At 44.3% G+C, this 25,271-nt stretch overlaps 1 protein-coding gene across 3 annotated transcripts in view; it reads left to right on the forward strand.

The window, feature by feature from the left end:
* The window catches only part of PPP1R37 (protein phosphatase 1 regulatory subunit 37), a 51,692-nt gene that overhangs the window by 12,184 nt on the left and 14,237 nt on the right, over positions 1 to 25,271 (forward strand). For all 3 annotated transcript variants that reach the window (XM_077285472.1, XM_077285473.1, XM_077285475.1), the window contains 6 exons: positions 15,458 to 15,555; positions 16,026 to 16,071; positions 17,865 to 17,965; positions 18,118 to 18,237; positions 18,496 to 18,646; positions 18,904 to 19,059. In XM_077285472.1, the coding sequence (XP_077141587.1) occupies positions 15,458 to 15,555; positions 16,026 to 16,071; positions 17,865 to 17,965; positions 18,118 to 18,237; positions 18,496 to 18,646; positions 18,904 to 19,059 (672 nt within the window). The remainder of the gene's footprint in view (positions 1 to 15,457; positions 15,556 to 16,025; positions 16,072 to 17,864; positions 17,966 to 18,117; positions 18,238 to 18,495; positions 18,647 to 18,903; positions 19,060 to 25,271) is intronic.

The raw sequence follows: 25,271 nt of genomic DNA on the forward strand, positions 1-25,271 counted from the left end.
CAGCAAAAAAGAATGTTATTTCTTTGTTTATTTTTTTTTTTTAAATTGTGAAAAGTTTTTTCAGAGGGTCATTTATTATTCAACCCCTCAACCCACCAGAATTCTGTTTGGTTCCCCTAAAGTATTAAGAAGTAGTTCAGGCAGAAAGAACAATGAGCTTCACATGTTTGGATTAATTATCTCTGTTTCCAGCCTTTTCTGACTATTTAAGACCCTCCCCAAACTTGTGAACAGCACTCATACATGGTCAACATGGGAAAGACAAAGGAGCATTCCAAGACCATCAGAGACAAGATCGTGGAGGGTCACAAGGCTGGCAAGGGGTACAAAACCCTTTCCAAGGAGTTGGGCCTACCTGTCTCCACTGTTGGGAGCATCATCCGGAAGTGGAAGGCTTATGGAACTACTGTTAGCCTTCCACGGCCTGGACAGCCTTTGAAAGTTTCCTCCCGTGCCGAGGCCAGGCTTGTCCGAAGAGTCAAGGCTAACCCAAGGACAACAAGGAAGGAGCTCCGGGAAGATCTCATGGCAGTGGGGACATTGGTTTCAGTCAATACCATAAGTAACGTACTCCACCGCAATGGTCTCCGTTCCAGACGAGCCCGTAAGGTACCTTTGGTAGATCTTTGGTGCCAACCACACACGTGACGTTTGGAGACTGGATGGCACTGCATACGACCCCAAGAATACCATCCCTACAGTCAAGCATGGTGGTGGCAGCATCATGCTGTGGGGCTGTTTCTCAGCCAAGGGGCCTGGCCATCTGGTCCGCATCCATGGGAAGATGGATAGCACGGCCTACCTGGAGATTTTGGCCAAGAACCTCCGCTCCTCCATCAAGGATCTTAAGATGGGTCGTCATTTCATCTTCCAACAAGACAACGACCCAAAGCACACAGCCAAGAAAACCAAGGCCTGGTTCAAGAGGCAAAAAATCAAGGTGTTGCAGTGGCCTAGTCAGTCTCCTGACCTTAACCCAATTGAAAACTTGTGGAAGGAGCTCAAGATTAAAGTCCACATGAGACACCCAAAGAACCTAGATAACTTGGAGAAGATCTGCATGGAGGAGTGGGCCAAGATAACTCCAGAGACCTGTGCCGGCCTGATCAGGTCTTATAAAAGACGATTATTAGCTGTAATTGCAAACAAAGGTTATTCCACAAAATATTAAACCTAGGGGTTGAAGAATAATTGGCCCACACTTTTATGTTTAAAATTTATAAAAATTTAACTGAGCAACAAAACTTTTTGGTTTGTAAGATTTATGCATCTGTTAGTAAATCCTGCTGTTGTTTGAAGTTTGAAGGCTCTAACTTATCTGCATCTTATTAAACCTGCTAAATCTGCAGGGGGTTGAATACTACTTTTAGGCACTGTGTGTGTGTGTGTATATATATATATATATATATATATATATATATATATATATATATATATATACATACACTCACTCACTGGCCACTTTATTAGGTACACCTGTCCAACTTCTTGTTAACACTTAATTTCTAATCAGCCAATCACATGGCGGCAACTCAGTGCATTTAGGCATGTAGACATGGTCAAGACAATCTCCTGTAGTTCAAACCGAGCATCAGTATGGGGAAGAAAGGTGATTTGAGTGCCTTTGAACGTGGCATGGATGTTGGTGCCAGAAGGGCTGGTCTGAGTATTTCAGAAACTGCTGATCTACTGGGATTTTCACGCACAACCATCTCTAGGGTTTACAGAGAATGGTCCGAAAAAGAAAAAAAATCCAGTGAGTGGCAGTTCTGTGGGCGGAAGTGCCTTGTTGATGCCAGAGGTCAGAGGAGAATGGGCAGACTGGTTCGAGCTGATAGAAAGGCAACAGTGACTCAAATCGCCACCCGTTACAACCAAGGTAGGCCTAAGAGCATCTCTGAACGCACAGTGCGTCGAACTTTGAGGCAGATGGGCTACAGCAGCAGAAGACCACACCGGGTACCACTCCTTTCAGCTAAGAACAGGAAACTGAGGCTACAATTTGTACAAGCTCATCGAAATTGGACAGTAGAAGATTGGAAAAACGTTGCTTGGTCTGATGAGTCTCGATTTCTGCTGCGACATTCGGATGGTAGGGTCAGAATTTGGCGTAAACAACATGAAAGCATGGATCCATCCTGCCTTGTATGGAGCATCTTTGGGATGTGCAGCCGACAAATCTGCGGCAACTGTGTGATGCCATCATGTCAATATGGACCAAAATCTCTGAGGAATGCTTCCAGCACCTTGTTGAATCTATGCCACGAAGAATTGAGGCAGTTCTGAAGGCAAAAGGGGGTCCAACCCGTTACTAGCATGGTGTACCTAATAAAGTGGCCGGTGAGTGTGTATACACACACACACACACACACACACACACACACACACACACACACACACACACACACACACACACACACACACACACACACACACACATAAATTTTATTATTATTAAGCTGATGTGGCAGTGCAGACAATAGAAATTGTCTCCCCAGTGTTGGCTAACAGCCATGTCACCAGCTCCTTTCTCCATTGCCTGATCCAGGAGATGTAAAACAGCATTTGTAGTCCGACGACCCCAGTAAAGGAAAAAAAAATGTTATGTTGGCACTGCCCCCTCCTTTAGGACAAAGGGAAACCAAAAACGCAATAAGGGCAAATATGGATTAGATATCTAACACAGGAAATCTAGTACAGGTTGTTGGTTCATGTTTAATTTATTTCCTTTTAACAAAAGGACACAAAAGAAATTGTATTTACACAGGAACAATGATAACCTGTAATATCACCACAACAAAAGTTAGTGTATAAATAATGTGCTGCAATTAAGGCTGTGCAGCATCCAAACGGTTAAAAGAGTGGGGGGAAAAAACCCCAGGAAAACGTATACACATTGCAATTGTCACAGAAGCTCAGATGCAGGGAAAACAAAGATTTAAAGGGAATCTGTCAGCAGGGTTTTCTGTGTAATCTGAGAGCAGCATTAAGTAGGGACTGAGACTCTGATTGCAGTGATGTGTCACTTGCTAGTCTGTGTGCTGTTTTAATAAAATCAGTGTTTTATCAGCAAGTGTTTATCACTACAGGACTAGTTGTCTTGTGCCCCCAGCACTGATCAGCAGCGTACTGTCAGTCGGTGATGTGGACGGGTTATGCACTGCTCAGCATTCTGAGCTCTGCTAGATCTGCAGCTTAGAAATCTGTGATTGTATCACAACTGCTGCACCCAGTAAACTAAGTGACATATTGTTGCTATCAGGGTCTCTGTCCCTACATCATGCTGCTGTACGTGATGAACCCGCACCTTGCCACCCGCGTGACATCACTATTACGTCAGAAGGCTCACGTAGTGCAGTCTCGCCACTATCACCAATGACGCCACTATCACGGTGATATTCCGATCCCCCTGGGTACACGTAAGGTGAGCTTGGTACAGTTTTACACAGACACCCTCTGTCCACACGTTCCCAATGAGACAATGGGAGTGAGAGGATGTAAGCCACGCAGTCACTGACGTGGCACCACACTTGCCCACATCCCTGAAATCTTGAAAATGTAACTGATGTGTGTGGCCAGTACGTACAATAATTCCATATTCTCCTTATGAAATCATAGCTGTCAGAACAAAGAAGTTAGACCACATGGTGCCCACATGGCAAGCAAGGCTTTTGCTTCAAACTTAACTGGCTCAAGGTGCGAGATCTCTCACTCACAGCCTTTTGAGGCTTGACCCCTCTCCCCTGCCATCAGAGGTGTAACTATGGGTTCAGCTCAAGCGGAGTTGGGGATCCTAACCGGTAACCCTGATAAAAACTACAGTGGCACACATAACTTCTATACATAGTATGATGACCACACTGCTACCCAAAAGTCTATGACCCAACACAAGCCCTCACCCTGTATAAAACCCACACTGTACAATGGCCTCACAGTGGTCACACTAGCCCTCGAACTGTATAATGGACCCCACATTAGATCCCACAATGTATAATAGGTCCCACAGTAGTCCCTAAGGCTACTTTCACACTAGCGTTAACTGCAATCCGCCACAATGCGTCGTTTTGCCGAAAAAACGCATCCAGCAAAAGTGCTTGCAGGATGCTTTTTTTCCCCATAGACTAACATTAAGCGACGGATTGCGACGGATTGACACACGTTGCAACCGTCGTGCGACGGTTGCGCCGTGTTGTGGTGGACCGTCGGCACCAAAAAACGCTACATGTAACGTTTTTTGCTCACGACGGTCCCCTTTTTCTGACCGCGCATGCGCGGCCGGAACTCCGCCCCCACCTCCCCACACCTCACAATGGGGCAGCGGATGCGCTGGAAAAATGCATCCGCTGCCCCCGTTGTGCGGCGGAGACAACGCTAGCGTCGGGAACCTCGGCCCGAAGCTAGTGTGAAAGTAGCCTATAATGTAAGATGCCACACACACACTCTGTTTCCAGGTCCCCCATTGTTTGATGCCCCCACAAGTTTTAATTAAAATAAATAAACATATACTCACCTAGTCCAGGATCCTGCTGAGTCCACTGGCGAGGCTAGGGCGGACACACAGGACGTCGGAGTCCCTGCGCTGCGCCATGACGTCACCTTGTCAGGACTCTGACGTCCTGCGTGTGCATCAGCACCTCGGTCGTTCTGTACACAGGCTTAAAGTGACCTGCGGTCTATAGAACAGAGAGCGGCTGAGCAGTGAGACCATGTTTCCCTGCTCTTCCGTGGGGCTTAACTGTACAGTTAACGGTGGCGTAGCACCGGGTGTGCTCCTCTGAGCAATCTGATATGTCAGAAATGACGTGTTGTCGTACATTGTCTATTTGCACAGTTGTGCTGTTTTTTTACACCAGAGCTACGGCGACTTAGCTTCGGTAGCCTTTTTTGTCTTTCTAATGATCCCTGAAGTGTGTGCGATTGAAGAAACTGCTGTCAGATGCTTTTTGTAAAGTTTTTAGTTCAGGGGGAATCCAGTAATCCCATTATAGGATGCTGTAAATAGCTTCTTCCTGGCCTTAAACGACTGGGATGGTCTGTTCAATAGATTAAGCATCATGAGTGTGGGGTTTTATTATTTTTTATTTTTAATGCAGTATGTTTACTGGTTTCACCAGCATTTAGATAAAATATGCATAAAAAGTCGTGGAGCTTTTGTAAATACACCCTAGGTTTTCAGAACTTGAAAACTGCCTGTTATTGTATCCATCAGTGTTGCAGTTTGCCACCACAAAATTAAAAATATGTCCTGTAAGTGATTCTGTAGCAGGTAGCCCCCCCGGATTATTCCCGTTAAGGGCTAATCCACATGCAGACGCTCTGCCGTTCACACTGCAAACCTGTGAGAGAAATCTGTGTCATCCTGACGTTTGTGTGCAATTACATGGCATATTTCTCTACAGGAACAATCATCCCAGACTGCTGCAGTCTTATTATATTCCAGAGCTGCATTCATAGTTCTGCTAATTGTTACATTAAACAATCAACAAGTTCAACAGACACGAAAATTCTGCATTCTGGAATTATTTTCCTATAACACTGAGGTACAATTCTCTATTCTGGCACTGCTGACTATTGTCTCGTGTTGCAATAAGGGACATGGACACTGGTGGCAGGATCATTATGTTTGGCTGACATTTTATTTTTTTATGCTGTTTTACATCCACTTTTCTCATTACTAGCTTTGAAGGAACAGGATTGTAGGTGTACGTTCTTGCCCCTAGGAGGTTTGACTCCAGGTTGTTGAATCCTCCTGGTGGGATAAACCCTCCCCTAGGACAGTAGGCAACTCAGTTATAGCCTAGTGTCCTAATGGAGAGACCTGTGTAAGTTTTTCAGCACTTTTTTTTTTTTTTTTTCCCTCCGGTCCACAATCCTTTTTATTTTTCCGCACGTCTGCCGCCAACATCTGCCACATGTGCTCCCGGCAGGCAAGAGGCTTAATCAATTGAGGCTGCAGCTTTACTGTGGCCTTCACCCTCTTCTGACTCTCCCTCAGGATTGCATCAGAGAGTGGGTTTTCTGCTGACAATCAGCAATTTTCATGTTGTTTATTGTGGGAAGGCAGTTTTCTACCGCCGGCAACAAATCCCCTTTCCCAACCATGAGTGTTTTGACGATCATTTTGCCAACAAATAGAAATGCACTCACGAGCACATGCTTTCCTTTAGAATGTTTACACATTGCAAACAAATAAGTTACCCAGTAATCCACACCTCCTTCCATGTATCCCCAGGTAGCTCATCTCTAGAGCCACTACATTGCCACGTCCTGATGCAGCGTCTTTTAGTGGCCCACTGTATAAGATCGATTCCCTTCCAAAAGCGTTCTTTTCGATAGCAAATTCTACTTTTGTCCTGCTTTCATGGCATTTTGGGTCAACAAGACCTGTTCCGCCAGAGCTAAGCATCTTCTTCACCAACTTGCGGCCCACAGTTCTTCTAAAGGTACCTTCACACTAAGCGACGCTGCAGCGATACAGACAACGATGCCGATCGCTGCAGCGTCGCTGTTTAGTCGCTGTGTGGTCGCTGGAGAGCTGTCACACAGACGGCTCTCCAGCGACCAACGATGCCGAAGTCCCCTGGTAACCAGGGTAAACATCGGGTTACTAAGCGCAGGGCCGCGCTTAGTAACCCGATGTTTACCCTGGTTACCAGCGTAAATGTAAAAAAAAAAAAACACATACTCACATTCCGGTGCCTGCGTCCGTTTCCCTGCACTCCTCCTGCATCCTGTGTCAGCGCCGAACATCTCTGGCATCTCCCACAGAGCAGAGCGGTGACGTCACCGCTCTGCTTTACGGCCGGCACTTACACAGGATGCAGGAGGAGTGCAGGGAAGCGGACGCCGGGCACCGGAATGTGAGTATGTGTTTTTTTTTTTTTTTTACGTTTACGCTGGTAACCAGGGTAAACATCGGGTTACTAAGCGCGGCCCTGCGCTTAGTAACCCGATGTTTACCCTGGTTACCAGTGTAAAAGTAAAAAAACAAACAAACAGTACATACTCACCTTCTGCTGTGTCACACGTCCCTCGCCGGCGTCTGCTTCCCGCACTGACTGTGAGCGCCGGCCGTAAAGTGAAAGCAGAGCACAGCGGTGACGTCACCGCTGTGCTGTGCCTTACGGCCGGCAATCACAGTCAGTGCAGGAAGCAGACGGCGAGGGACATGTGACAGACAGCAGAAGGTGAGTATGTACTGTTTGTTTTTTTTACTTTTACACTGGTAACCAGGGTAAACATCGGGTTACTAAGCGCGGCCCTGCGCTTAGTAACCCGATGTTTACCCTGGTTACCAGGGGACTTCGGCATAGTTGGTCGCTGGAGAGCTGTCTGTGTGACAGCTCTCCAGCGACCACACAGCGACGCTGCAGCGATCGGCATCGTTGTCGATATCCCTGCAGCGTCGCTTAGTGTGAAGGTACCTTAAGTCTGGTTTTTCGGCCCCTCCACTTGGCTCAGATGCTGTTCTTCAGACCCAGTGTCCGAAAAACCTTTATCATGATGCCTTTCACAGGGAACACTTTTCAGAAAATGCCTAATTGAACTCATCAAAATTGTCACAGGGGGCAAGATTGCATTCTTTTCTTGAACTGTAGACTCTTAACAGCCATCTAGGAAATTCCAGAATTTTTGCTCCTTTCGTGACTCCTTTTCTCTCGGAGTTGACAAGATATCCTCACAAGTATCCAGCTTTAGACAGCCCTTGTTCTAGCTGAGGTCTTCTGGCACACCTGCCTCAAAGCTACAATTCCCTCCACATCCAAGACAACTACCACATGATGTTTTTTTTTTTTTTTCCTCCTGCTTAACACATCTCAGCTAGGGGGATGTTTCTCTTTTTCAGAGAAATTTTGATGGCTCACGTGAATGATGCATGGATCAAAGAGGTGGTATCCTTGGATTACAAATTTGAATTCACCTCCCTGCCCCCAAATGAGTTTTTCATCTGTCACTTTGAAATGTTTGACCTGGCATGTCATTGTTCCTGTTCCAGATGCATAACTCCCAGGAATGCTACAAAAACCTGTTTAGGACTTAAAAAGGACAGGTTGGTCATACCCAATGTGGCTTGGAGACTAAACAGATTTGTGCAGGTCTGACAACTTTGCATGGCATTCCTGTAGTCTGGTGTTGGGAAGAGTCCTTTCTTCAGTAGACTTGTTTATCTTCAGATTTTCATCATGTCCCGCTAGCAATTCCTTCACTTCGCTGTTGGTTGTCTTAAAGGGCCACTGTCACACCCCCCCCCCCCCCCCCAGCCGTTATAAACTAAAAGAGCCACCTTGTGCAGCAGTAATGCTGCAGTCTAACAAGGTGGCTCTTTTAGTTTTTGATTCATTTATTACCTCAAAAAAGCGTTTTAAAAATTGGCCACACATACCAGATATTGTACCAGGAGGCGGTCCGAAGCGTCCTGTATGAATCCCCCAACTGCCGTCACTCCTCTCTTCAGGGGCGATGGTACCCGCCCCCTGAGCGCTGTTATCTTCTGAAAGCCGGCGCCTGCGCTGTGCGTGCCTGGGGCCTGCGCAGTGTTCATTGTCAGTGCGGCCACACTGTTGCTGAATCCCCCGCCCCGCACTGTTATTCATTATGCACAGTGCGGGGCTGGGGTTCCTGGGAAGGCTGGGGAGCGTCTAAACAGCGCAGTGCGCATGCCCAGGAACCCCAGCCCCGCACTGTGCATAATGAATAACAGTGCGGGGCGGGGGATTCAGCCACAGTGTGGCCGCACTGACAATGAACACTGCGCAGGCCCCAGGCAGGCACGCACAGCGCAGGCGCCGGATTTCAGAAGACAACAGCGCTCAGGGGGCGGGTACCATCGCCCCTGAAGAGAGGAGTGACGGCAGTTGGGGGATTCATACAGGACGCTTCGGACCGCCTCCAGGTACAATATCTGGTATTTGTGGCCAATTTTTAAAACGCTTTTTTGAGGTAATAAATGAATCAAAAACTAAAAGAGCCACCTTGTTAGACTGCAGCATTACTGCTGCACAAGGTGGCTCTTTTAGTTTATAACGGCTGGGGGGGGGGGTGACAGTGGCCCTTTAATTTCTAGTTTCACACTGCCTTTTGACTAGTGACATCTCCAAGGTTCTTCACCAAAGTTCTCACTCTTCTGTGCCAATGGGATAGCAATCGCTCCTTATCTTGAGGAGGATATTTATTTTTTTGTGAAGTCCTTGTCCAAGGAAATTAATCTGTCCAGTCCCCAGATCATCTAGGATTCATTGGAACTCTCCTTTTTGAACCGACACAAGTGATGTCTAACTCCAACCAAGCACCTGGAATTTCTGGGCGTGACAGTCACCTGGATGTGTTCAATCTGCCTTCCCCAGACAAGATCTCCTTTCTTTGAGCCAGAGTGACTTTTTCAGTATGAAGACATCGTGCTCTATCATTTTTGCATGAGGGTTCGTGGCAGGGTGGTCTCAGTTTTAGAGGTAGTAGTATTTTTGTTGTTTCACACCCATCCACTACCGCATTCTATTTTGTCTCTGGAGAAAACGTTTGACCTGAAGACAAATACAGCAATCTAAGGAGCCCACTAAGTCTGCAAAGACCTATCATAAAGATTGACAATTCTGTTCTGCTTTCCAACAGATTCTTCTTTCTCTCCAAAGGCAGGTGCTGATGATCAATGCCAGTCTGTTGGGCTGGGGTGTGGGGTTCACCCTTCTCACCACTCTGAGTCTTTGGAGGAATCATGCCTTCAAATCTACCTTCTAGAACTGATCTCTATTTTTCTGTCTCTCTTCCTCTGGTTATTCAATCTCAGGGACCGCTCACTTTTTGAGTGTAGATGGGCGAATATCTGGGTGTATGCGGAGCCCTTTGGCCATTAAAGAAACCGCCTCGATTCTTCACGAGGCAGAGTTTTATAATTTATAGCCTTCTCTGCAATCAACTCTCTTCATGTGGAAAAACTAGACAGCTGAGTTTCTCAGTTGAGAAACCTTGTAACCGTGTAGTGGACTCATCTCCTAGAGGTCTTCAACCAGCTTTGCATTTTGCTGGGGTATCCTGATTTAAACATATTTGCATGCCTTGTCAGTCACAAGGTCCCACACTATTGCCAGGTCCCAACAGTGGAGGGGGGCCTTCCCAGTGGATGCTCCTCTCACTCCTTGGAAAGAGGTCTCTGCTGGCTTCCCCTTCTAACCCACAATCTCAAGTGTCAATAGTGGCCCGGCAATCCTGATGGCTTTGGACTTGTTCAGTTGGTTGCAGATGATCCATGGCCTCCTCCTCCTCGTCACCATCTTCTTTTACAATATCCTCTATCTACCACACCTTGCCTCAGCTGTGTATAAAGGCATGGCTGTTGAAGTCAAGGTTCTGAAATCCAAGAATCTTTGATTCTGTTATTCAGACCGTGGCGAAGTCGCGTAAGCTTCAATCTGCCAAGTCTTTTTACTGCACTTGTTTTTCCCATTTCCTAGCAGGCATTTCTGGTGGCGATAACTTTACATTTTCAGGATGTCTGACCGTGTTACTCATTCCTGCAAGGCACAGTTTCATCATTTTCCATCAGGTTTAGGTTGTCTTTCTCCCCTTGACATCTTGTTCCAAAGATGGTCTCCACTTTCCACGTCAAGGATATTGTCCTTCCCTCCCATTGATCACTGAGCACATTATCTTTACTGTCTGAATTTGGTTGGGGCCTACCCTCCTGTTTTATTGAAGTGTGTGTACAGTTGTGGCCAAAAGTATTGACACCCCTGCAATTCTGTCAGATAATACTCAGTTTCTTCCTGAAAATGATTGCAAACACAAATTCTTTGTTATTATTATCTTCATTTAATTTGTCTTAAATGAAAAAACACAAAAAGAATTGTCCTAAAGCCAAATTGGATATAATTCCACACCAAACATAAAAAAGGGGGTGGACAAAAGTATTGGCACTGTTCGAAAAATCATGTGATGCTTCTCTAATTTGTGCAATTAACAGCACCTGTAACTTACCTGTGGCACCTAACAGGTGTTGGCAATAACTAAATCACACTTGCAGCCAGTTGACATGGATTAAAGTTGACTCAGCCTCTGTCCTGTGTCCTTGTGTGTACCACATTGAGCATGGAGAAAAGAAAGAAGACCAAAGAACTGTCTGAGGACTTGAGAAACCAAATTGTGAGGAAGCATGAGCAATCTCAAGGCTACAAGTCCATCTCCAAAGACCTGAATGTTCCTGTGTCTACCGTGCGCAGTGTCATCAAGAAGTTTAAAGCCCATCGGGGGTCATTCCATGTCAAGTGAACCAATGATTTTTACCACTATATTTTTAATTCTTTTGAGATTTTGTTATTTGGTAATAGTGTGTCAGAGAATGCAAAATGTGAAGAAAAAAAAATTCTAGATTTTTTTTTTTTATTGACTTTCAAAGTTTGGAAAAAGTGCGATTTTCGGTGTTGCCTGCCTTTACATTTCTCCCCATAACTCCAGGCTAGAAAAGAGAGAGAAACAAAATAAACACCATTCTACTCAGAACTGTACAGGCTTTCACCAGATATGTCACAAGAGTATCTTTAATAATATTTTACCTATGCGAACGCAAGCGCAAAATTTAAAAACGCATTTCCGAAAAAAACGTTTAATTTAAAAATTTCAAAAACTGCACATGTGCCTGTTATGCTCCTAGCCACTTCTGTACCAAAATACAAGCTGGGATCTTGATGGGATCATATTTTTAAAAAATAAAACTATTACAGTGTCAGTTCAAAAATCTTGATTTCAGATCTGTTCAGCCTGTGGTGTAGAAGTGTGGGGTCCATATTTACCAAATAATCCATGATTGTTAGATATTCCTGTATTATTTTATTATGTTACCACTTAGAAGCAGGAGAGGACAGAGGAGAAGCTTTGTTAGGGCTGAGGATGACCAGGGGTAGACGATGACTGCAGAGCAGATGACAGGCCGGCAGCTCGGGCCTCCACAGACCGTATTCACACCAAATCTTAACACCCAGGCAACTTCTCAAATGGAGGGAGAAAACTATTCCTAACATCCAGTTCATGTATTGTACAAACCAGGACTACGAAGAGGAGGAGAGTTTGTTATAACATCAGTTACAGGAAGCAGAACCCATCACAGGGACTCAGCAATACCGGACTGTCATCCCATGTAGTGGAAATAAAGACCGTGACGTCCATGACGTGGTAGAAGGCGGCACAAGATCGGCAATGGATGACACAACTGGTTACGTGACCTGTGAATATGATTAGCGCTGACGGCTACTGGACTCTCCAAAGATTGTGAAAATGAAGAAGTGACTTTTCTGCACCTTCTGGTCCAGCGCCGTCCTTTGTGTATCCAAGAAAATCAGACATTGTAAAAGTGAACAAAAAACAGATATAACTCAGGTGGAGCCGAGCACCATGACAGCCGCACATACTCTGACACAGAAGGAAACGGCCATTGCTAGTTAGCCCTTATGGGCAAGATGACATTTCATCCTCTAGAAGGGACACATTGATAGAAGGCCAGTGTAAAAACCTACTATTAATTGTTTGATTAGTTCATATTTTATAGAAAGAGGATTTAACTACTGGACTATTCTTCTTAAACACTTCATAAATGACATGTTTAGTGATATAGTAGAAAAAAAATTGTTCCATGTATAAATAGGTGGTAAAAATATTGGTTCTTTTAATCTTGTTTTTAACATATAATTAGGATCAGACTGTATTTAGAAAATCACACTTGAGGATATGATCACGTTTTTTCTTTTGGCTTGTTCAATGAATTCAGGTTGAAAATGCTGAGCAAGTTGTGTTATGATGATTAAGATGTATGTATTCTGGCACTTTGGTATTTGTGTTTTGCGTTTCTTTATTGTTACATATAAATGTTGAATGCAATAAGTTGTAATTTGAAAAGAAAAAGGGAAGAAACTCACACAAACCTAAAATCAGATGATTCAAGGCTTAAAAAAAATACAAATTTGGTAGGTCCGAAGTTGAATCCCTGTACAAATATAAACAAGGACACAAGTAACACACATGCATGTTTTCACAATTTTAAAACATACGTTTTTTTCAGAATTGCGCATCAAAATGTTTAATTTGATTTCACCAAAACAAAATATAAAGAAACATAGTCTTGTGACATATCAAATGAAAGCCGGTACGATTCTGAGAAAAATTATTCCCTGCCACCTCTATATCTTAATTCTAGCCCGAGATATGATAAAAAATGTAACGCCATACCAGGCCAAAATCTGCGCTTTTTTAAAACTTTAAAAATATGTAAAAAATTAACTGAAGAAAAAAATTCTAAACTTTTAATTTGTAATTAACTAAAGTTGTACTTCATAAAAACAAAACATAAAAAAAATCTAAAGACGTCAGGTAAAAAAAAATATTCATATTTGGATCACTTGATATGGAATGACCCATGGCTAACCTCCCTAGATATGCACGGAAAAGAAAAATTGACAAGAGATTTCAACGCAAGATTGTGTGGATGTTGGATAAAGAACCTCGACTAACATCCAAACAAGTTCAAGCTGCCCTGCAGTCCGAGGGTGCAACAGTATCAACCCGTACTATCCGTCAGTATCTGAATGAAAAGGGACTGTATGGTAGGAGACCCAGGAAGACCCCACTTCTTACCCCGAGACATAAAAAAGCCAGGCTGGAGTTTGCCAAAACTTACCTGAAAAAGCCTAAAACATTTTGGAAGAATGTTCTCTGGTCAGATGAGACAAAAGTAGAGCTTTTTGGGCAAAGGCATCAACATAGAGTTTACAGGAGGAAAAAAAGAGGCATTCAAAGAAAAGAACACGGTCCCTACAGTCAAACATGGCGGAGGTTTCCTGATGTTTTGGGGTTGCTTTGCTGCCTCTGGCACTGGACTGCTTGACCGTGTGCATGGCATTATGAAGTCTGAAGACTACCAACAAATTTTGCAGCATAATGTAGGGCCCAGTGTGAGAAAGCTGGGTCTCCTTTAGAGGTCATGGGTCTTCCAGCAGGTCAATGACCCAAAACACACTTCAAAAAGCTCTAGAAAATGGTTTGAGAAAAAGCACTGGAGACTTCTAAGGTGGCCAGCAATGAGTCCAGACCTGAATCCCATAGAACACCTGTGGAGAGATCTAAAAATGGCAGTTTGGAGAAGGCACCCTTCAAATATCAGGGACCAGGAGCAGTTTGCCAAAGAAGAATGGTCTAAAATTCCAGCAGAGCATTGTAAGAAACTCATTGATGGTTACCGGAAGTGGTTGGTCGCAGTTATTTTGGCTAAAGGTTGTGCAACCAATTATTAGGCTGAGGGTGCCAATACTTTTGTCTGGCCCATTTTTGGAGTTTTGTGTGAAATGATCAATGTTTTGCTTTTTGCTTTATTCTCTTTTGTGTTTTTTCATTTAAGACAAATTAAATGAAGATAATAATAACAAAGAATTTGTGTTTGCAATAATTTTCAGGAAGAAACGGAGTATTATCTGACAGAATTGAAGGGGTGTCAATACTTTTGGCCACAACCATAAAAAAAAAAATATATATATATTGGGCCAATGGGCCACACTAGGGCTTTTCTGCCTCCAAGAAGATGGTTTCCATATGGTTCAAATTGACTGTTCTGGAAGCAATAACAAATTTCAGTCCATCTTGGAACATTAGGCATCAAGCCTCTATTTTTCACGTCAGCTTGGCTTCTGTCCATACCTTTTTGAAAATTTTACAAGATTCACTCAGTGGAATTTACTCATGTCAACTTGGTCGTAAGGTGCTGCCGGCCGATGTCTTCTTGGCAGTCCATATGCTCAGCTATTTATTTTTACCAACAGTTTTGATTGCTTTTGATCATCCCAAAGGTCCTGGGTCCCTCATGCCATTAATGAGAAAAATTGATTTTTGCACTTACTGTAAACTTGCGTTCTCGTTGAATACATTAGGAGGTACCGCTCCCTCCCTACTTCTGGTTCTTCGGTCATGCGGTCAGTTCTGGTTGCCTTTTGGGCAGTGGTTTTTGTTTTTGTTTTTTGTTTTTTCTATCTTGGGTTCAGGTCATGATGAATCCTGGTTGTTAATTATTAGAAATTTTCCTATTTTAGGTCGTTCTTCTACTGCTTTTGGCACCAAATTGAGCTGCCTAAAGTTCTAGGTAGTGTTTGCTTACACAGTGCTGAAGAAAATCCACTTTCTATTGCTGTACCAAATCTCATCCATATGCAGCATTATTTTTTTTAAACTCTTTTTATGGGTGGAAGTTGAACTGTGGAGCCAGTTTGATTTTCTGTTCTTTTCCACTGCGTATTTCACCTTCTGCAAGGCATAGAATGACGTCCATATGTGTTTGCAGCAAAATACGCCGCAAATTTCTTCCTCTATACTTCACCTCTTCTGGCTGAAGCCTTCAAGTGCAAAATTTAACATGTAATGACAGGGGCAGTCTGCCAGAAGTACGACACCACGGAAATACTAATGTTTCTTCTGTCTTTCTCTGTAGCCCAGAATGTCACTGTGGAAGATGTTGTCATGTCCTATACACAAGCCTGCCAGAAACTGAACTGTAAACAGATTTCTAAACTTATCCGTCAGCTTCAGGTAAAGTATGCTGCTGACATGTGTAATATGCCAAAAATGTACAAAAGTGTCCATAAATGCCGTACTGCCACCAACTGATTCAATACAACTTGACCAGAGCAGGCTAAACACATAAGATGAACGTTTGACAAAATATTGGGCAGGACGACAAGGGGTAGGACATGTTGCATATAAGTCTGCCCAATCCCAACAGATATTTAATAGCAACTTATGCTGCTTTCTCATCGTAATTAACATGCACGATCGCTTGAGTGGATAGTATATGTTGATGGTAGAATCAGGAGATGAAAGTGTCTGCCAAATAAATAAGCAATTTTGGTGTTTTTTTGGGATTATTTTTTCATGTATATGGCCGGTTAAAGAAAAATATTTCGACTGAAGAGTAGTCTGATTTAGTCTATTAAATCTGATGTTTTGCTTAATTTTAGACAGTTTAACGTAATCTAATTTTAGGTTGCTCTTTTTTTTAGGATCTGACTGATCTTTCAGGGAGAGTTGAGAGCCTAGATCTCAAGGGTAAGACCTTTTTTATTTCTGCAGATAGAAGGCATCCTGTGGTCACCAGGGGGTCATCCGTGACTACAGTCTGAACTGGTGGTTATTCTCCCATCCATCGGTCACTGCTTTTTGTATGTCTGTTGGAAGAATTTGGGGCCATGTGGAAGCATGACTGCAGGATCAGACTACACAAGGTTTGTTTGTAGTCTGTTACCAGGGAAACATGTAGGAGACAAAACAATCAGAACTGTTGTCCCACAACTAAATCGTAAATTTCTCTGACAAAACATAATCTCCTGTACAGTTAATTGAAAGGATTGCAGAAAAAAAACTTTCGGTTTAGATATTGTATTAACCCTTTACTGGCACGTGACATAATAGTATGACACAATTGCATACGTCGGGGGCCAGGGTTTAGCTGCATCTTGATGTAATTCAAGCATCTGGAGCAACCTCTATTAAGTATCGCTGCTAATTAACTATTTAAATGCCACATTATATCATCGAACCACCAAAAGGTGATTGCTGGAGGGGTTTGGAAGGACACCTCACAACTGCCAGTAATGACCCCCCGCACTAGAATAGCCATCTTTTCCCCAGCCCTATATACACTAACCCCTATACATACGTCATATCTCCCCCTTTGATGCAAGCTGCGGCGCTGAGCCCGCATCTTTTGCAGCATATGACAGCTGATTTGATTCGCTGTCGTGCCCCTAACAGCTGCAGGTGCAATTTTGATCCACCCGTAGCTGTTGACCTGTTAAATACCGCTGTTGATCTCTGACAGCGGCATTTTAACATGCTCATGCCAGAAACACGTCAATAACTCAGCCCAATCTGCTCCCTTCGACACATGATCGCGGGTAGCCGATGGGTTGGCAGGACACCTGGGGATATGCAGGAGATCCCCGTGTTTGTCATTGCCGATCTTCTATAAGTGCCACACCGTGGCCAGCGGTCATAGCAGATGAGCATTTCTGCTATGTCGAGCACAAGTAATCAGATGATCGCAGCTTCAAGTCTCCCAAGGAGCAAGTAAAAAGTGTAAAAAATAAAAAAATCTAAAATATAAAAAAAAAAAAATAATAAACTAGTCCAAATAAACCCCCCCCCCCCCCCCTTTTGTCCCATTAAAAATATAAAAAAATTAAATATTTGGTATTGCTGTGTTCAGAATCACTTGAGCTATCAAAAATATAAAAATAATCCAATTGGTAAACGGTGTAACGAGAGAGAAAAATCAAACCGGCAGAATTAAGATTTTTTTTTTTTCGGTCACCGCAACATTGCAATAAAATACAATAACAGGCAAACAAAACATTATATCTACCCCAAAATAAAAATGTCAGCTCAGTGCACTAAAAATAAGCCTGAAAAATGGGTCTTGGAAAATGGCTTTGGATTTAAATTTAAATAGTAAAAAAAAAAAATAAAAAATAAAAATTACGATTATTTTACATTTCGTAATTTTATCTTTTTTTTTTTTTTTTTTAACCTTTTTTCATTTTTTATTAAAGAAAACAAAAATCCACTTTTCCCACTGAGCCGTCAATAGTCTCTTGTTCTGTAGAGGTCACTTGTCAGTAACACTTGTATTAAAAGGCTGGAAGCCACACAATAGGTAAAGGTCACAGCTAACCTCCTCCCCCTCCCTGCACAGATCATAGCTTCTCATTCTCCCATTATCAGTTTATTGGTTTCTAAATAGCATCTGTAAAGCCTGTCTCTCAATGCTCCTAACAGAAATGGCTGCTCCCCCCCCACAAGGTATGGACCCTTTGTGATAAAATATATATATTTTTCCATAGGGGAGAAATTGGACCATAAAGCGTGCGAGGCCCTGGAGGAAATCTTTAAGCGGGTGCAATTTAAAATGGTGGATTTGGAGCAGACAAACCTGGACGAGGATGTAAGTTGGGGTGAATGGAAAGTAAGGTCATTGTGGGACGCAGGGGTCTGTAAATAGCTGGGGTCCTCTTTCATATTAATAGCTCTTGTTCCTTGCTGCACTTGGGCGCAGGAAGCCTTCGGTTTTGTCATCCCTTTTCCCTCTTTGTACAGGGAGCCTCCGCTCTGTTTGACATGATTGAGTATTATGAGTCGGCGACGCATCTCAATATCTCCTTCAACAAGCACATTGGCACTCGGGGTTGGCAGGCCGCCGCTCACATGATGCGGAAGGTAAGGTTCATCCGTCATGTGACGGATCCTTCTTTGTTTCCGGACTTTTTCTTATTTGATAGCAAACCTTTATTAATAGTAGATTAATTGTATCCTGATCAGAGTAAATATACCGCTTATCCTGGATATAGTCCGGTATCTACAGTATACAGGCGTAGCACCCCCTGCTGGCCACAGTACAAAATATGCGTGCTCATAATATACATTTCTATAAAGAATTTTTATTTATTTATTTGAATTATATATTATCTTGTACAGACAAACTGCCTGCAGTATTTGGATGCTCGAAATACCCCATTGCTCGACCACTCGGCACCATTTGTGGCTCGGGCACTGCGCATCAGCAGCAGCTTAACTGTCCTTCACCTTGAAAACACCAGTCTTTCTGGAAGACCCCTGATGTTATTGGGTAAGTCATTGCACCCCTTTAGACCTCCACCTGCATTTGGATAGCTGTTTTCTTAGGTGTTCAGCAGCCAATTTATACCATATCCATAACTAATTAAAGGGTAAACCCCCAAATGTCCAAGTTATCCCCTATCTTGTCCAATGTAAAAGGCACCAAAACGCGTCGCTTGCACACTCTGAGCAGGCATTGCTTGTGCTTTTGCGTTTTAAACATATAATTAACAAATTCTCCATGATTTTTATTTTTTTTACCATCAGCCACAGCTTTAAAAATGAACATAGTATTACGGGAGCTTTACCTCGCTGACAACCGTCTGAACAGCTTACAAGACTCGGCGCAACTGGGAAACGTATTAAAGTTCAACAGCTGCATACAGATCCTGGACCTGCGGAATAACCACATAATGGACTCGGGTGAGTAACTGTGTTGTAAAGCCGACCTTCACTGCTGTACAACTGGTCTTGGACGTCCAAAACTGGAGGGAAGGCTCTTCTCAGGGTTTCTTTGTGTAGACAACTCCCATAAATAGATATTCCCACGAGTGAAAATTATATCCTACCCAGAACGTGCTGATTATTGGAAGTCCAACCTCTGGGACATCCTGCAAGCTTGAGAATGGGGAGCAAAGGTTATTGATTTTTGGGGGGAACAATTAGCCTAAGGATGTTGATTAGTGTCCTGAGACTAAAAAAATATACATATTCATTTGTGGACTATATAATTAAGATAAAAAAAAAATATATATATATATAAATATATATATATATATATATATATTATACCGTATATACTCGAGTATAAGCCGAGATTTTCAGGCTGAAAGTGCCCCTCTCGGCTTATACTCGAGGTGGGGTCGGCGGGTGAGGGGGAGTGGGCGCTGAGGCATACTCACCTAGTCCCGGCGATCCTGGCGCTCCCCCTGCCTGTCACACTGTCTTCGGGTGCCGCAGCTCTTCCCCTGTTCAGCGGTCACGTGGGACCGCTCATTAGAGAAATGAATATGGACTCCACTCCCATAGGGGTGGAGCCGCAAATTCATTTCTCTAATCAGCGGTGCCGGTGACCGCTGACAGAGGAAGAGCTGCGGCACCCGAAGACAGTGTGACAGGCAGGGGGAGCGCCAGGATCGCTGGGACTAGGTGAGTATTTTATATTCACCTGTCCACGTTCCACACGCCGGGCGCCACTCTGTCTTCGCGTCCTCTTGTTCTGACTGTTCAGGTCAGAGGGCACGATGGCGCATATAGTGTGCGCGCCGCCCTCTGCCTGATCAGTCAGTGCAGAGAGACGCCGGGACGGGACGCTGAGGAGCTGCAAGCAAGAGAGGAGAGTATGTGTTTTGTTTTTTGTTTTTATTGCAGCAGCAGCGTTATATATGGCACAGATTTATATATGGCACATCTATGGGGCAACGGTGCAGAGCACTAAATATGGCACAGATTTATATGGCACATCTATGGGGCAACGGTGCAGAGCACTATATATGGCACAGATTTATATGGCACATCTATGGGGCAACGGTGCAGAGCATTATACACTCACCGGCCACTTTATTAGGTACACCATGCTAGTAACGGGTTGGACCCCCTTTTGCCTTCAGAACTGCCTCAATTCTTCGTGGCATAGATTCAACAAGGTGCTGGAAGCATTCCTCAGAGATTTTGGTCCATATTGACATGATGGCATCACACAGTTGCCGCAGATTTGTCGGCTGCACATCCCAAAGATGCTCCATACAAGGCAGGATGGATCCATGCTTTCATGTTGTTTACGCCAAATTCTGACCCTACCATCCGAATGTCGCAGCAGAAATCGAGACTCATCAGACCAAGCAACGTTTTTCCAATCTTCTACTGTCCAATTTCGATGAGCTTGTACAAATTGTAGCCTCAGTTTCCTGTTCTTAGCTGAAAGGAGTGGTACCCGGTGTGGTCTTCTGCTGCTGTAGCCCATCTGCCTCAAAGTTCGACGCACTGTGCGTTCAGAGATGCTCTTAGGCCTACCTTGGTTGTAACGGGTGGCGATTTGAGTCACTGTTGCCTTTCTATCAGCTCGAACCAGTCTGCCCATTCTCCTCTGACCTCTGGCATCAACAAGGCATTTCCGCCCACAGAACTGCCGCTCACTGGATTTTTTTTCTTTTTCGGACCATTCTCTGTAAACCCTAGAGATGGTTGTGCGTGAAAATCCCAGTAGATCAGCAGTTTCTGAAATACTCAGACCACTCAAATCACCTTTCTTCCCCATACTGATGCTCGGTTTGAACTGCAGGAGATTGTCTTGACCATGTCTACATGCCTAAATGCACTGAGTTGCCGCCATGTGATTGGCTGATTAGAAATTAAGTGTTAACAAGAAGTTGGACAGGTGTACCTAATAAAGTGGCCGGTGAGTGTATATGGCACAGATTTATATGGCACATCTATGGGGCAACGGTGCAGAGCATTATATATGGCACAGATTTATATGGCACATCTATGGGGCAACAATGGACAGTGCAGAGCATATATGGCACAGCTTAATAAGGAGCATCTATGGGGCCATAATGAACAGTGCAGAGCATATATGGCACTGCTTTATAAGGAGCATCTATGGGGCCGTAATGAACGGTGCAGAGCATTCTATATGGCACAGCTATATATGGAACCTCCTTTGGGGCAATAATGAACGGTATGGAGCATCTATTTTTATTTTTGAAATTCACCGGTAGCTGCTGTATTTTCCACCTTAGGCTTATGCTCGAGTCAATAAGTTTTCCCAGTTTTTTGTGGCAAAATTAGGGGGGTCGGCTTATACTCGGGTCGGCTTATACTCGAATAAATATATATATATATATATATATATATATATATATATATATATATATATATATATATATATATATATATATATATATATACACACACACACACACACACACACACACACACACACACACACACACACACACACACACACACACACACACACACACACACACACACACTACAGACCAAAAGTTTGGACACACCTTCTCATTTAAAGATTTTTCTGTATTTTCGTGACTATGAAAATTGTAAATTCACACTGAAGGCATCAAAACTATGAATTAACGCATGTGGAATTATATACTTAATAAAGAAGTGTGAAACAACTGAAAATATGTCTTATATACTAGGTTCTTCAAAGTAGCCACCTTTTGCTTTGACTGCTTTGCACACTCTTGGCATTCTCTTGATGAGCTTCAAGAGGTAGTCACCGGGAATAGTTTTCACTTCACAGGTGTTCCCTGTCAGGTTTAATAAGTGGGATTTCTTGCCTTATAAATGGGGTTGGGACCATCAGTTGTGTTGTGCAGAAGTCTTGTGGATACACAGCTGATAGTCCTACTTAATAGACTGTTAGAATTTGTATTATAGCAAGAAAAAAGCAGCTAAGTAAGGAAAAACGAGTGGCCATCATTACTTTAAGAAATGAAGGTCAGTCAGTCCGAAAAATTGGGAAAACTATGAAAGTGTCCCCAAGTGCAGTGGCAAAAACCATCAAGAGCTACAAAGAAACTGGCTCACATGAGGACCGCCCTAGGGAAGGAAGACCAAGAGTCACCTCTGCTTCTGAGGATAAGTTTATCCGAGTCACCAGCCTCAGAAATCGCAGGTTAACAGCAGCTCACATTAGGGACCAGGTCAATGCCACACAGAGTTCTACCAGCAGACACATCTCTACAACTGTTAAGAGGAGACTTTGTGCAGCAGGCCTTCATGGTAAAATAGCTGCTAGGAAACCACTGCTAAGGACAGGCAACAAGCAGAAGAGACTTGTTTGGGCTAAAGAACACAAGGAATGGACATTAGACCACTGGAAAACTGTGCTTTGGTCTGATGAGTCCAAATTTGAGATCTTTGGTTCCAACCACCGTGTCTTTGTGCGACGCAGAAAAGGTGAGCGGATGGACTCTACATGCCTGGTTCCCACCGTGAAGCATGGAGAAGGAGGTGTGATTGTGTGGGGGTGCTTTGCTGGTGAGACTGTTGGGGATTTATTCAAAAGTGAAGGCATACTGAACCAGCATGGCTACCACAGCATCTTGCAGCGGCATGCTATTCCATCCGGTTTGTGTTTAGTTGGACCATCATTTATTTTCCAACAGGACAATGACCCCAAACACACCTCCAGGCTGTGTAAGGGCTATTTGACCAAGAAAAAGAGTGATGGGGTGCTACGCCTGATGACCTGGCCACCACAGTCACCAGACCTGAACCCAATCGAGATGGTTTGGGGTGAGCTGGACCGTGGAGTGAAGGCAAAAGGGCCAACAAGTGCTAAGTATCTCTGCGAAGACCACCATTCCCGGTGACTACCTCTTGAAGCTCATCAAGAGAATGCCAAGAGTGTGCAAAGCAGTCATCAAAGCAAAAGGTGGCTACTTTGAAGAACCTAGAATATAAGACATAATTTTAGTTGTTTCACACTTTTTTGTTAAGTATATAATTCCACATGTGTTAATTCATAGTTTCCAGGTCGTCCCTCATGACAGCACCACAAGGAGGTTGCTCTTCATATCCTTGATAGGGACAGGAACACAGAAGAGGTTAAATAGCCCCTCCCCACCTCCACCCTTCAGTGTTTTTCCTGTCCCTATCAGGGACAGACGCAGGAGAGAGTTCTCCAGAAGATTGGATTTTTACCTGATTTGAAGTCAGGTCTCGGTAGAGCAGGAGCTCCTGAGTGTGGTCCCATCCTCCTGAAGGGGGCTCTGGCCGCGAGAGTCTGGCAGTGAAGACTCCCCAGAGTTGCTGGATACCGACGGAGGTACCTCCGCAACTAGGTTGAGCTGTGTGCTCCCATGGGCTGCCTCATCCCCTCACAAAGGGGCTCTGAGACAGCGGCTGCAGTGCCCAGCGCTCCCTCAGGCTCCATGTGTGGCCGGTGCTGGCTTCGTTCCCCGGACTTCCGGTCCGGCGCCCGGTCAGAGGTGACGACTTCCGGGGGCGTGGCCGGATTCCCGGGGTCGGCGGCGCCGAGGCATTTCCGGGTACGCCGGGAAGCTGCGGGGGAAGGCAGAGACTGGAGCGACCGGATTATGCACCAGAATCTAGGTCCCAGGCTGGTTGGTGTGCGTTCCGGATGGCGCATGCGCAGTACTGCTGGGGACCTGGAATCACCGTGGAGGCCAGCAGCTGAGCTTGGAAGGAGGACGAATCAGATGTCTTGAAGCTGGGTAAGACTGACTATTTAATGACGGACAGCTGACAGCACACTTGACTCAGTAAGATGGAAGGTGCTAGTCGTCCAGACGTCCAATCCTTAGAGCTACCCGCGGACCATGTGAGTAGTGAGTGATATGGGATACATTACAGGACTTTAGATCCATAGCCACAGGGATTCCCTTTACATTTACAGGATAAGGACATTCCCGAAAGGCCATCTGTTAAGAAAAGGACTATCCGATGTCCGCTGTGCACCACCAAGCTCCCAGATGGCTATAAAAAGAAGTTATGCGAAAAATGCATCGCTAAACTTCTAAAGGACGAACAGGCTTCGTTATTAGATAATATCAAAAGCATGATTAGAGACGAAGTCCAAGCTACGGTGTCTACGATGGTGCCACCCCAGTCTCCACGGCCTAAAAGGCCTAGATGGGATATGGACTTAAATTCTGAGGAAGGAGAGGACTCGGGTTACTCCGATCCAGGCTCAGATGAAGAGGGTAATCCATCGGCTGCGTTTCCAGAAGAACGGAAGAGATACCTGTTCTCCTCCGAAAATACGGATGTGCTGCTTAAAGCAGTTAGGAGCACTATGAAAATAGAGGACTCGTCTGAGCCATCGGTTCAAGATGAAATGTTCGGGGGCCTAAGAACTCGCAGAAATAGAGTTTTTCCAGTCAACAATCATATAACAGCTATGATAATGGAAGAGTGGGAAGACGTAGGAAAGAAAATAGTAGTCCCGAGAGACTTCAAGTACCGTCTTCCCTTTGATCCAGAGGAAACTAAGGTCTGGGAATCTGTTCCGAAAATTGATATTCCGGTGGCCAAAGTCACAAGAAAAACAGCTATCCCCTTTGAGGATTCGTCAGGGTTAAAGGACCCAATGGATAAAAGGTCAGAAGATCTTCTCAAAAAAGCCTGGGAATCGTCAGCCGCCATTATGAAAACGAACATAGCGGCTACGTCTGTAGCAAGATCCATGAGTCTTTGGGTGGACGAGCTGGAGAGTTATACTAAAGACAGGACTCCAAGGGAAGAAATCCTAAAATCTTTCAGTTCTGAGAATGGCGACTGATTTCATGGCGAATGCCTCAGCAGAATCAGTGCGTTTTGCTGCCAGAAATAATGCACTGTCAAATGCAGCAAGAAGGGCCTTATGGCTGAGATCGTGGACGGGAGATACCCAATGAAAAAACAAGCTGTGTTCAATTCCATTCTCAGGATCTCACGTCTTTGGTCCAGTCCTGGACGAGCTACTCGAGAAAGCGTCCGACAAGAAAAAAGGCTTCCCTGAGGAGAAGCCAAAGAAAACACAATTCTTTCGGAAAACTCGCTCCCACCCAAGACAGGACTACAGAGGTAAAGGGAAGTCCGGCAGATGGAGCTACCCTAAAGGGGGCAGAGGAAGAGGGTCCTGTCGAGACCAGGCGTCA

The sequence above is a fragment of the Ranitomeya variabilis genome, chromosome 2 (genome assembly GCF_051348905.1).
Source record: "Ranitomeya variabilis isolate aRanVar5 chromosome 2, aRanVar5.hap1, whole genome shotgun sequence".
NCBI lineage: Eukaryota > Metazoa > Chordata > Amphibia > Anura > Dendrobatidae > Ranitomeya > Ranitomeya variabilis.